General features: G+C 42.7%; 1 protein-coding gene across 12 annotated transcripts in view; it reads left to right on the plus strand.

Annotated features, from left to right (window-relative positions):
• Positions 1–13,845, plus strand: part of APBB2 (amyloid beta precursor protein binding family B member 2) — a 375,435-nt gene that overhangs the window by 245,109 nt on the left and 116,481 nt on the right. For 10 of the 12 annotated variants that reach the window (XM_060012656.1, XM_060012655.1, XM_060012657.1 and 7 more), the window contains one exon: positions 13,480–13,688. In XM_060012656.1, the coding sequence (XP_059868639.1) occupies positions 13,480–13,688 (209 nt within the window). The remainder of the gene's footprint in view (positions 1–13,479; positions 13,689–13,845) is intronic. The other 2 variants (XM_060012662.1, XM_060012664.1) reach the window with 1 other exon arrangement.

Consider the following 13,845-nt stretch of genomic DNA (forward strand, 5'->3'; position numbering starts at 1 on the left):
TGTAAGTGACCACTGTTCTCATCTAGTTTTCTTGATCTAAATAAAAACTACCTTTTCAGTAAAAATACATTCGGTGGTTGCAAACTCTCAGAAGTCTTAGTTTTTCAATGAAATGCACTATGGTTGATGCCATTTCAAAAATGTTTCTATTACATAGTATTTTCCCCCAAAGCCACATTTGAATGAAGGAATGAATCACTCATTTACTGAGTGATTGTTACATGCCTGGCTTTGTGCTAGGCACTCTGTTCCACATCAACTGTATGGCACAGAAGCTGTCATCAGTTCTGTCTTAGTAAGCAGACAGGCCATTAGAAATTAAGCTGTTAAAAAAAAAAAGAAAGAAATTAAGCTGTTTGTCCGAGGTCACACAGCTAGCCAGCATTGGAGCTGAGATTCAAGGCTGTCCGCTCTCTCCAGAGCTCCTGCCTGTGATAGTAATGTGGCCCTGAAACAAATTTAATAGAGTAAGCCCAGCAAAAACTATGTCCCCAGTGAGTTTAAATTAAGAAATATTGTGTTGATCTTATGCCAAAACATTTGATAAAAATACACAAAGTATACAGTATTGCCAGGCCCAAATTTAAGAACCATTTAAATAGTGAGTTCTTGGAACATTTACTCAAGAATCTTTAACAGAGCTTGGTTCAAGATGGTGGAGTAGAAGGATGTGCGCTCACTTCCTCTTGCGAGAGCACTGGAATCACAACTAACTGCTGAACAATCATCGACAGGAAGACACTGGAACTCACCAAAATGATACCTCACATCCAAAGACAAAGGAGAAGCCGCACTGAGACAGTAGTAGGGGTGCAATCAGTAAAATCAAATCCCATCACTGCTGGGTGGGTGACACACAAACTGGAGAACACTTATACCATGGAAGTCCACCCACTGGAGTGAAGGTTCTGAGCCCCACGTCAGGCTTCCCAACCTGGGGGTATGGCAGCAGGAGGAGGAATTCGTACAGAATCAGACTTAGAAGCCTAGTGGGATTTGATTGCAGGACTGGGAGAAACAGAGACTCCACTCTTGGAGGGCACACACAAAGTAGTGTGTGTATCGGGACCCAGGGGAAGGAGCAGTGACCCCATAGGAGACTGAACCAGACCTACCTGCTAGTGTTGGAGGGTCTCCTGCAGAGGAAGGGGTGGCTGTGGCTCACCTTGGGGACAAGGACACTGGCAGCAGAAGTTCTGGGAAGTAATCCTTGGCATGAGCCCTCCCAGAGTCTGCCATTAGCCCCACCAAAGAGCTGGATAGACTCCAGTGCTGGGTCGCCTCAGGCCAAACAACCAACACGAGGGAACCCAGCCCCACCCATCAGCAGACAAGTGATAAAAGTTTTACTGAGCTCTACCCACCAGAGCAACACCCAGCTCTACCCACCACCAGTCCCTCCCATCAGGAAGCTTGCACAAGCCTCTTAGATAGCCACAACCACCACAGGGCAGACAGCAGAAGCAAGAAGAACTACAGTTCTGCAGCCTGTGGAAGGAAAACCACATTCACAGAAAGACAGACAAAATGAAAAGGCAGAGGACTTAGTACCAGATGAAAGAACAAGATAAAACCCCAGGGCTTCCCTGGTGGTGCAGTGGTTGAGAGTCTTCCTGCTGATGCAGGGGACACAGGTTCGTGCCCCGGTCTGGGAGGATCCCACATGCCGCGGAGCGGCTGGGCCCGTGAGCCATGGCCACTGAGCCTGCACGTCCGGAGCCTGTGCTCCACAACGGGAGAGGCCACAACAGTGAAAGGCCCGCATACTGCAAAAAAAAAAAAAAAAAAAAAAAACAGAAAAACAACTAAATGAAGTGGAGATAGGCAACCTTCCAGAAAAAGAATTCAGAATAATGATAGTGAAGATGATCCAGGACCTCGGAAAAAGAATGGAGGCAAAGATCGAGAAGATGCAAGAAATGTTTAACAAAGACCTAGAAGAATTAAAGAACAAACACCAGAAGAATTAAAGAAGAAACAAACAGAGATGAACAATACAATAACTGAAATGAAAAATACACTAGAAGGAATCAGTAGCAGAAAAACTGAGGCAGAAGAAAAGATAAGTGACCTGGAAGACAGAATGGTGTTCACGGCTGTGGAAAAGAATAAAGAAAAAAGAATGAAAAGAAATGAAGACAGCCTAAGAGACCTCTGGGACAACATTAAACACAACAATATTCGCATTATAGAGGTCCCAGAAGGAAAAGAAAGAGAGAAAGGACCCGAGAAAATATTTGAAGAGATTATAGTCGAAAACTTCCTTAACATGGGAAAGGAAATAGCCACCCAAGTCCAGGAAGTGCAAAGTCCCAGGCAGGGTAAACCCAAGGAGAAACACACCGAGACACATAGTAATCAAATTGACAACAATTAAAGACAAAGAAGAATTATTGAAAGCAACAAGGGAAAAACAACAAATAACATACAAGGGAACTCCCATAAGGTTAACAGCAGATTTCTCAGCAGAAACTCTACAAGCCAGAAGGGAGTGGCACAATATATGTAAAGTGCTGAAAGGGAAGAACCTACAACCAAGATTACTGTACCCAGCAAGGATCTCATTCAGATTGGATGGAGAAATCAAAAGCTTTACAGGCAAGCAAAAGCTAAGAGAATTCAGCACCACCAAACCAGCTCTGCAACAAATGATAAAGGAACTTCTCTAAGTGGGAAACACAAGAGAAGAAAAGGACCTACAAAAACAAACCAATAACAATTAAGAAAATGGTAATAGGAACATACATATCGATAATTACCTTAAATGTGAATGGATTAAATGCTCCAACCAAAAGACACAGGCTCGCTGAATGGATACAAAAACAAGACCCATATATGTGCAGTCTACAAGAGACCCACTTCAGACCTAGGGACACATACAGACTGAAAGTGAGGGGATGGAAAAAGATATTCCATGCAAATGGAAATCAAAAGAAAGCTGGAGTAGCTATACTAATATCAGATAAAATAGACTTTAAAATAAAGACTGTTACAAGAGACAAGGAAGGACACTACGTAATGATCAAGGGGTCAATCCAAGAAGAAGATATAGCAATTATAAATATATATGCACCCAACGTAGGAGCACCTCAATACATAAGGCAACTGCTAACAGCTATAAAAGAGGAAATTGACAATAACACAATAATAGTGGGGGACTATTAACACCTCACTTCCACCAATGGACTGATCATCCAGACAGAAAATTAATAAGGAAACAGAAGCTTTAAATGACACAACAGACCAGGTAGATTTAATTGATATTTATAGGACATTCCATCCAAAAACAGCAGATTACACTTTCTTCTCAAGTGCACACAGAACATTCTCCAGGATTGATCAAATCTTGAGTCACAAATCAAGCCTCGGTAAATTTAAGAAAATTGAAATCATATCAAGGATCTTTTCCAACCACAATGCTATGAGATTAGAAATCAATTACAGGGAAAAAAACCATAAAAACCACAAACACATGGAGGCTAAACAATACATTACTAAATAACCAAGAGGTCACTGAAGAAATCAAAGAGGAAATCAAAAAATACCTGGAGACAAATTAGAACAAAAACACGACAATCCAAAACCTGTAGGATGCAGCAAAAGCAGTTCTAAGAGGGAGGTTTATAGCAATATAAGCCTACCTCAAGAAAGCAGAAAAATCTCAAACTATCTAACCTTACACGTAAAGGAACTAGAGAAAGAAGAACAAACAAAACCCAAAGTTAGTAGAAGGAAAGAAATCATAAACAGAGCAGAAATAAATGAAATAGAAACAAAGAAAACAATAGCAAAGATCAGTAAAACTAAAAGCTGGTTCTTTGAGAAGATAAACAAAATTGATAAAACTTTAGCCAGACTCATCAAGAAAAAGAGGGAGAGGACTCAAATCAATAAAATTCGAAATGAAAAAGGAGAAGTTACAATGGACACCACAAAAATACAAAGCATCCTAAGAGACTACTATAAGCAACTCTGTGCAAATAAAGTGGACAACCTGGAAGAAATGGACAAATTCTTAGAAAGATATAACCTTCCAAGACTGAACCAGGAAGAAATAGAAATATGAACAGACCAATCACAAGTAATGAAATTGAAACTGGGATTAAAAATCTTCCAACGAACAAAAGTCTGGGACCAGGTGGCTTCACAGGTGAATTCTATCAAACATTTAGAGAAGAGCTAACACCCATCCTTCTCAAACTCTTCCAAAAAATTGCAGACGAAGGAACACTCCCAATCTCATTCTATGAGGCCACCATCACCCTGATTCCAAAACCAGACAAAGATACTGCAGAAAAAGAAAATTACAGACCAATATCACTGATGAATATAGATGCAAAAATCCTCAGCAAACTACTAGCAAACAGAATTCAACAACACATTAAAAGAATCATAGGGCTTCCCTGGTGGCGCAGTGGTTGAGAGTCCGCCTGCCGATGCAGGGGACACGGGTTCGTGCCCCAGTTCAGGAAGATCCCACATGCCGTGGAGCAGTTAAGCTCGTGAGCCATGGCTGCTGAGCCTGCGTGTCCGGCGCCTGTGCTCCGCAACGGGAGAGGCCACAACAGTGAGAGGCCCGCGTACCGCAAAAAAAAAAAAAAAAAAAAAAAAAAGAATCATACACCATGATCAAGTGGGATTTATCCCAGGGATGCAAGGATTCTTCAATATATGCAAATCAATCAATGTGATATACCATATTAACAAATTGAAGAATAAAAACCATATGATCATCTCAATAGATGCAGAAAAAGCTTTTGACAAAATTCAACACCCATTTATGATAAAAAAAAAAAACTCTCCAGGAAGTGGGCATAGAGGCGACCTACCTCAACATAATAAAGGCCATATATGACAAGCCCATAGCAAACATCATTCTCAATGGTGAAAAACTGAAAGCATTTCCACTAAGATCAGTAACAAGACAAGGATGTCCACTCTCGCCACTATTATTCAACATAGTTTTGGAAGTCCTAGCCATGGCATTCAGAGAAGAGAAAGAAATAAAAGGAATCCAAATTGGAAAAGAAGAAGTAAAACTGTCACTTTACAGATGACATGATACTATACATAGAGAATCCTAAAGGTGCCACCAGAAAACTACTAGGACTAATCAATGAATTTAGTAAAGTTGCAGGATACAAAATTAATGCACAGAAATCTCTTACATTCCTATACACTAAGAACAAAGGATCAGAAAGAGAAATTAAGGCAACAATCCCATTCACCATTGCAACAAAAAGAATAAAATACCTAGGAATAAGCATATGTAAGGAGGTAAAAGACCTGTACTCAGAAAACTATAAGACACTGATGCAGGAAATCAAAGATGACACAAACACATGGAGAGATATACCATGTTCTTGGATTAGAAGAATCAGTATTGTGAAAATGTACTACCCAAAGCAATGTACAGATTCAATGCAATTCCTATCAAATTACCAATGGCATTTTTTACAGAACTAGAACAAAAAGTCATAAAATTTGTATGGAGACAGAAAAGATCCGAAAAGCCAAAGCATTCTTGAGGGAAAAAAATGGAGCTGGAGGAATCAGACTCCCTGACTTCAGACTATACTACAGACTACAGTAATCAAGACAATATGGTACTGGCACAAAAACAGAAATATAGTTCAATGGAATAGGATAGAAAGCTCAGAGATAAACCCATGCACCTATGGTCAACTAATCTATGACAAAGGAGGCAAGGATATACAATGGAGAAAAGACAGTCTCTTCAATAAGTGGTGCTTGGAAAACTGGACAGCTACATGTAAAAGAATGAAATTAGGACACTCCCTAACACCGTACACAAAAATAAACTCAAAATGGGTTAGAGACCTAAATGTAAGACCAGACACTATAAAACTCTTAGAGGACAACATAGGAGGAACACTCTGACATAAATCACAGCAAGATCTTTTTTGATCCACCTCCTAGAGTAATGGAAATAAAAACAAAAATAAACAAGTGGGACCTAATGGAACTTAAAGGCTTTTGCAAAGCAAAGGCAACTACAAACAAGACAAAAAGACAACCCTCAGAATGGGAGAAAATATTTGCAAATGAATCAACGGACAAAGGATTAATCTCCAAAATATATAAACAGCTCACGCAGCTCAATATTAAAAAAACAACCCAATCCAAAAATGGGCAGAAGACCTAAATAGACATTTCTCTGAAGAAGACATACAGATGGCCACGAAGCACATGAAAGCTGCTCAACATCACTAATTATTAGAGAAATGCAAATCAAAACTACCATGAGGTATCACCTCACACCAGTTAGAATGTCCATCATCAGAAAATCTACAAACAACAAATGCTGGAGAGGGTGTGGAGAAAAGGGAACCCTCTTGCGCTATTGGTGGGAATGTAAATTGATACAGCCACTATGGAGAACAGTATGGAGGTTCTTTTAAAAACTAAAAATAGAATTACCACCTGATGCAGCAATCCCACTACTGGGCATATACCCAGAGAAAAGCGTAATTCAGAAAAACACATGCACCCCAGTGTTCACTGCAGCACTATTTACAATAGCCAGGTCATGGAAACAACCGAAATGCCCATATACAGACAAATGGATAAAGATGTGGTACATATATACAGTGGAATATTACTCAGCCATAAAAAGAAATGAAATTGGGTCATTTGTAGAGATGTGGATGGATCTAGAGACTGTCATACAGAGTGAAGTGAGTCAGAAAGAGAAAAACAAATATTGTATATTAACACATATATGTGGAACCTAGAAAAATGGTACAGATGAACCAGTTTGCAGGGCAGAAATACAGACACAGATGAAGAGAACAAACGTATGGATACCAAGGGGGGAAAGTGGCGGGGAGGGGGGGTGGTGGTGTGATGAATTGGGAGATTGGGATTGACATATATACACTAATATGTATAAAATAGGTAACTAATAAGAACCTGCTGTATTAAAAAGTAAATAAAATTAAATTTAAAAAAATCTTTAACAGAAAAATCCTCAGTTACAAATAACTACATATTTCAGGTACACTAAATATCTTAATGTTAATGTTTTTAAAGGAAAATAGGGAAAAAGAGTTAGAAAATCAACATTCCCAAAACTGTTAAGAGGTTTATTACACCTGTAAAAAGAATGCAACCACAGGAAAGCTCAATTGAGTACAACATGAATTTTTCTGAGGCTGTGATAGACACTTTAGGGTCCCAAATAGGCCCTGCAAATAAATATCAAGAAATAGCAGGGGCCCTGAAGCTGATTTAGGTCAGCTTTTCTCCCCTCTGTCTGGCAGGCTAGCGGGTCAGAGTGCTCACAGATTTTGTACATTTGGGGCACATTCCCTTGTTTTCCACAGTCATTGTTTTTGCCAATTCCTTTGACTGAGGACAGTTTCACCCTGGGTTCTAAACAGCCTCTGTATGCTGCCTGGAACCCTCAGCACACCTATAATAAATGATCCAGACCTGGAGTCCTGGCTCCACGCTCTTGTCTTCAGAAGTCGGTGGTGAAGCTGGAGGGAATGAAGAGCCTTCTCGCTGTTTTCTGACAAGGAGGTTCTAGGTCCAGAAAAAATTAAGGGACTAAGTAGTGAGTTAGGAAAGAAGAGAGGCAAAGGAAGCAGACCACCGGTGACCGGAGAAAGTGTTTCTTGTTTTGTTTTGTTTTGTTTTTGAAATTTGGCCTTTTTTATGCTTTTTTTTTCGGTACGCGGGCCTCTCACTGTTGTGGCCTCTCCCGTTGCGGAGCACAGGCTCCGGATGCGCAGGCTCAGCGGCCATGGCTCACGGGCCCAGCCGCTCCGCGGCATGTGGGATTTTCCCGGACCAGGGCACGAACCCGTGTCCCCTGCATCGGCAGGCGGACTCTCAACCACTGCGCCACCAGGGAAGTCCCGGAGAAAGTGTTTTAAAGCTAAATTCAGATAGTTTGGATTAAGGCATCTGGCTCCCTCTGGAATAACAGTGCTCAAAAGACAAGCCAGCAGTAGCTGCAGCTAAGACTTCCGAAGAGAGAGGTTTTTCTTCTCTAAGAATGGGAGCATTATGCAGATTACTCTTCTGATTTTGAAAACACAGACCACACAAGAGCTTCGGGAGCTTGCCTTTGCATAGAGGGTGAATCCTTAGCCCTTATGGCCTTAAATCTTATCCTAGACCACTCACATCTCATTCAGGTGACTTTCTGCTGTAATGACACAACAGGCTCTTCCCTGCCACGTGGCCTTTGCACTTGCTGTTCTGTCTTCCAGGAGTGCTGTTCTCTTGTCTCTTCCCAAGGCTGGTGCCCCTTCTAGTTTGGGGTGACATTGTTCCTTCCTCAGACCATCCTATCCAAATAGCCCACCCTATCCCCAGACACAATTGATCCCATTATACCTGAATTGCCTCTTTTATTCATTACTGTATTCTCAGCTTCTAGCATAGTGCTTGGAATGTATTGGAGGCCCTCAGTGCAAGAGAATGAATGAATAAATGGGTGAATAAATGAAAGAATGATTGAATATAATTCACATTTTTTATTCTCTAGAGCCAGCAGTTAGATGGAGTTTGGTGGAAAAGATTAATTACCTTTTCTGTTTTCCTAGGCCAGTGGTTCTTAAAAGTGTGGTCCCAAAACCAGCAGCAAGAAATCAGCACCACCTGGGAACTGTTAGAAATGCAGATTCTCAGGCCCTGCCCCAGAGCAACTGAGTCAGAACCTTGGCGGGAGGGTGGGGGTGGGTAGTACCCAGCAGTCTGTGTTCTAGCAGATTCTCCAGGTGACTGTGAACCTTGAGAACCACTGCCCCAGTTCACGGATGCTAGACCCGGGTCTGTCTGATGAACTCTGTGCCCCCCAGCCCTAGAACAATGCCTGGCACAGAGTAGACAGGAAATATTTGTTGAATGAGTTAATCTGTCTCCTCTTTCTTCGAAAGGTGCTCACCCCCTGCCGTACACACTGAAGGCACTGGGTATACAACTGTCAAGGAAGGGAGTGAGTGCCATTAAGAGGGCCAGAGGGAGGCCTCTTGTGCTCTGCACTGCAGACGTTGCCAAATTTAGAATGCCAGCTCACCCATCCCTTCTTCCTGTGGCCTCCGGAGCAAGAGGGGAGATTTCCAGCTGCTGCTAGATGCTAATTCGTTTTCATTTGACCCTTCAGTTCCTGCAAGTGAACCCAGGGGAGAGGGTGATGAGAGGCAGGCTTGCTTCACACACAGACCAGGGAGGAGAGCAGGAGAGAAGTGGTAGAGGTGGAGCCAGGCCAGCAGCGGCACTGGCGCCCAAGGCGGCTGGAAGGGGCAGGTCCTTGCTGCTCATAGACGGGCTCCTTGTTTCTATGCCAAGTATTGCTCTTGGCCCAAGAGGCTCCCAGCACAAGAGAGACTTTCTGGGGCTCTCAGCCTTGCTATTTTTACACTCCGACTTCCAGGCCCTGCTTCTGGAACAAAACTGCAAATGACAACGTGGGCCACAGAGCCACTTAGAAAGGATATCTATAGCTTTCTGCTCTTACCACTGAACCGTGTCCCACTTCCCTCTTCTCCTTGAAGGCACCTTCAGCAAGATGCAGTGATGCAGTGATGACATAACAGGAGACCATAAAGCTTCTTAGCTGTGAGATCCTGTAGGGAAGGGAGGAGGGAGAACTAGGTGGGATCTCAATCTCTGCTGTGTGCCCGAGTGTGGAATAGGATCCTCGGGTTTCCAGTGGGAGAGGCTGCAGATCCATGGACCCGCTGAAGTGGCTGCCTGGGTTTACTGGATGCAGAATTAGAGAGGGAGACACGGAAGGGAGGACCCTATGCAACGCCTATATTGGAAGTGTCCTTGCATGGATGTACCTAGTCTCCAGGGCAAATCTTGGTGCCCTCGCTCACCAACTCTGTAACCTTGGTCAGGTCAGCTGGCCGGTCTCATAGCTTCAGACTTGAAGCCATTGTGTCCTTTCTTATGTGTCCCTCCCCTGCCCCCGCCCCGTTTATACACCTTCTAAATTCCCCCAAGCTGACCACAACTGATTTTTCTCAGATCTCTGAAAAAGTAACATCCATTTCTACATAGGGACATAGTTTACCCCCTTGGCTTTAAACCAAACTGCCGTCCTCTCCGAGCCTTAGAAATGGGATAACCATAGTGTGTCCTTCATGGGGCAGCAGTGGACACTCCACAAGCTCCTGCAGTAGAGAAGCAATAAAGCAGCTGGGTATTTCAGCCCACAGCCCACATCAGCATCCCTGTTACTTTTACTGTTAATAACAGCACAGTTGTTACCAGCTGCTGAGAACCTCGTGGCAGCATTAAGAGAACTTGGGTTTAAGCCTTGAAAGGCCCGGCTTCTTGTCTTGGCTGGCTATTATTCCCACTCTTACCTTCTGGTGGGATTGATGTGAGCATTCAACTAATCCCTGTTTTCAAGGAAAATCATGCATACAAGACCAATATTTAAAACAGGTAAAAATGTTGCTGCAACAGTCAAAAGACTCTGGACAGGCCTGGAGTTCCACCTACCTGCACCACTGTCCTCCTCCCCCATTTGATAACATTTGAAAACCACTGACCTGTTGAATAAGGTCCAGGGTACTTATTTAAATGTGTACATAGTTCTATGTAGGAAAACAAAGCACATTGGGGCTCTGAAGATTAAACAAAATGAAGTGTAATGGCACTGAGGTACCTCAGAAGGCATATTTCTTGCTGTTCCTGTGGAACCTATCAATAAAAAAATGAAACAAAATCTCAACTCCAGCCCAGGACTCTTTCCAGTTTATCATATTGTATTTCTTTTTGTCCATAACAACATTCACATATGCCTTCAAGGGAAGTAGACATGCTCTTAACTAGAAGCTAGTATTCCCGAGCTTTGTGAAGTTGCTCTGTTTTATGAAATTACGCAGAACTGATTTCTTCAGAATTCTCCTTTGCTAAGCGCCAAGTTCAATTCCCATCATTCAGGACTTCATTCACTTATTTCTCCCTGCTTCTTTGTGCATTCTTCCTTCTTATCTTCCTTTCTTCTGTCTACCCTTCTGTCTATCCATCCATCCACCATCTATCCTCCATTCATCCAGCTCATTGTAATTGAACACCTGCCATGCTAGGTGTTGGAAATATGATGGTGAACATGACAGAGATAATGTCTGCTTGCCCTCACGGGGCTTACATTCCTTACAACCCGGGTAGGGTGATGCGGAAGGGATTCTATAAATGATTCTGAACTGCTGATAATATTGTAGATGTGCCCACCTCACTTCCTTCATCATCATCATCTGATCATCACCAATCTTTAGCAACAGAATAACCCACCTTGTAATTTTTATTCCAACAAAATCTCACCAGAAATTCAAAATATAAACCAAATATAAGTGAATGGGTCTGGTTGAAACAGAACAGACCACTTTCTGCCATGCAGCCCAAGGCCCCTCTCAACCACTTTGGAAAGCCACACCTGAAGACTGCTGACCTTGGTCTCTGCCCTTGTGCTGATGTGATTTTATATTCTCATAGTGTTATGTAGCTATTCTTCGTATATGCTAATGTCCCAGCTGTAGAGACAACGGGGATACATGTGTAAATTCAGGCCCTCAGACCTTAAAAACAACAGAAACGGTAACTAGCGTCCTCTTTAGGTCCTTTTAGTTTCCATCTCGAGCTTGTTGTCTGAGCTGCTAGAATTGGACAAGGGAACACCCTTGGTAGGGTTTTCTCCAACTTAATACCAAGACCTGTGTATTTTACCTTTCCCATCCCAGTTGAAATATTTAAAACAAAATAACAGCAGAAACAACCGTCTCACCCCCTAAAACGGAGACAGGACAGAGGAGTGTATGCACATGTTTGTTTCGAGTTGCTTCTGAAAGATTTGGGTAATTTGAAATTATTTAATCGTGCTTAATTTCCTGTAGGGGGAGGGGAAATTTCCATCATAATTTGAGACAAGTGGCAGTTTTGCCTCTGGCAGATTTAAATGAGAAAAGTGAATGCTGGGATGCTAACCAACTGCATGAATGCACATCTGTGCCCATAGCCTTAATCAACTTCTTTGTTTGGTTTCTTTTTTTCTTCTTGCGGCTGTAGCAGCCTCAGTGACGCCAGCCCACAGGATGCAGTGACATTTGCTGAGAGCAAGGCCCACACACTTTCTCATTTAAATTGCTGTAAAGGCTCCAGCCTCGGGCTTCCCTGGTGGCGCAGTGGTTGAGAGTCCGCCTGCCGATGCAGGGGACACGGGTTCGTGCCCCGGTCCGGGAAGATCCCACATGCTGCGGGGCGGCTGGGCCCTTGAGCCATGGCCGCTGAGCCTGCGCGTCCGGAGCCTGTGCTCTGTCCGCAACGGGAGAGGCCACAACAGTGAGAGTCCCGCGTACCGCAAAAAAACAAAGAAAAAGAAAAGGCTCCAGCCTCTTGTGAATGACCACACAGAAAAGGGCCTCATCCTTAGAATGAAGTGATCCCTAGATTTAGAGCACAAGTTTATTAAGTTTTTCTACCTATGTATGTTGATAATAGCCACCTGCAATTCCTCCATTATGCCTCCCTCTCTATGGATTTCTTACTCTGCTTCCTTATGTCTCTCCTCTCTTCTCTAGCACTTTAATCCATCTCATACTCAACTCAAAGAAGGCCAAAAATGAGATTTTTAAAAAACAAATAGTTATCCAGTAAATTAATAAAATATTGATATAAGCCAGGGATGACTGAAATTGCCCAGTAGGTGTATTTTATTTCCCCCCCACACATACAGTTCTTAAAAAATTATTTTTTGAATTTAAATGCCTTTGGACTTTGCACGTGCTTACCAGTTTGCCACCATCCTCACCATTCTCTGTTGTATCCCACACCTATCCTCCTTCATGCATTTATATTACTGGCCGGTTTTTAGAGTCAGTCTGGTTCCTTTTCGAATTCCAAGGCTTTTTCAGTCTGCCCTCCTTGGGAATCTTCTGTGTGCAGTTTAGAATGCTAGAGTATTACGAAAGACATGGCTACGTTGTAGATGTTTACAATCAAATGGGAGGAGTTGTTAAAGCAAATGAAAGGTATAAATCCAGTACTCATAAATCCAGTAACTCATCCAGAAAGCAGTTAAAGAACATTAGAGTTGTACTCATCGCTGGGAATGATATATGATCCCAAACAGTAAATCTTACAAATGTACAAAGGGATACAGTAGGTTTTGTGTGTAACCTTGCAAATTTTGCTTGGGTAGTTGATTCTGACTAATGGAGCCTTAGCCTGTTAGTTCATAGGGTCCTTGGAGCTGTAAGATGACTTGATAATGGGTCCTTTATATCCATGTTCTCAAGTGTCAACCTTCCAGTTCTTTCCATGTTTCTTTCCGTATTCCCCCTCTTTCCATACTTCGTGTCCATAGGATGGCTTCAGTTCTCATTTGGGCTCTGGACACATCTGTCTGTGGAATTCTCCTGACTGTTGGTAGTAAAATTGGAAGACTGTAATTGTTTCCTCTTTGAATAAAACCCTCACTTTTTTTCCATTTTCCAGCAGATATATGGAGTGATCACTCCTTTCAGACTGATCCAGATTTGCCACCTGGCTGGAAAAGAATCAGTGACATCGCTGGGACCTATTATTGGCACATACCAACCGGGACGACTCAGTGGGAACGCCCTGTCTCCATCCCAGCAGATCTCCAGGGTTCTAGGAAAGGGTCCCTTAGTTCTGTAACGCCATCTCCCACCCCAGAGAACGAGGTAAAATGGAGTGTCTTTGTGATGGCTTAGTAGAGTGGATGTAATTTGTGATTTCTCCTTAGACTCATTGCTTCTGCCCCAACAGGTCATCCAGGTAAGCTTTTGATTTTCATGCATGTTGCATTTGAAACCGAAATGCTTCCTCTTAGTGAAGAGT

The sequence above is a fragment of the Delphinus delphis genome, chromosome 5 (genome assembly GCF_949987515.2).
Source record: "Delphinus delphis chromosome 5, mDelDel1.2, whole genome shotgun sequence".
NCBI classification, from domain to species: domain Eukaryota; kingdom Metazoa; phylum Chordata; class Mammalia; order Artiodactyla; family Delphinidae; genus Delphinus; species Delphinus delphis.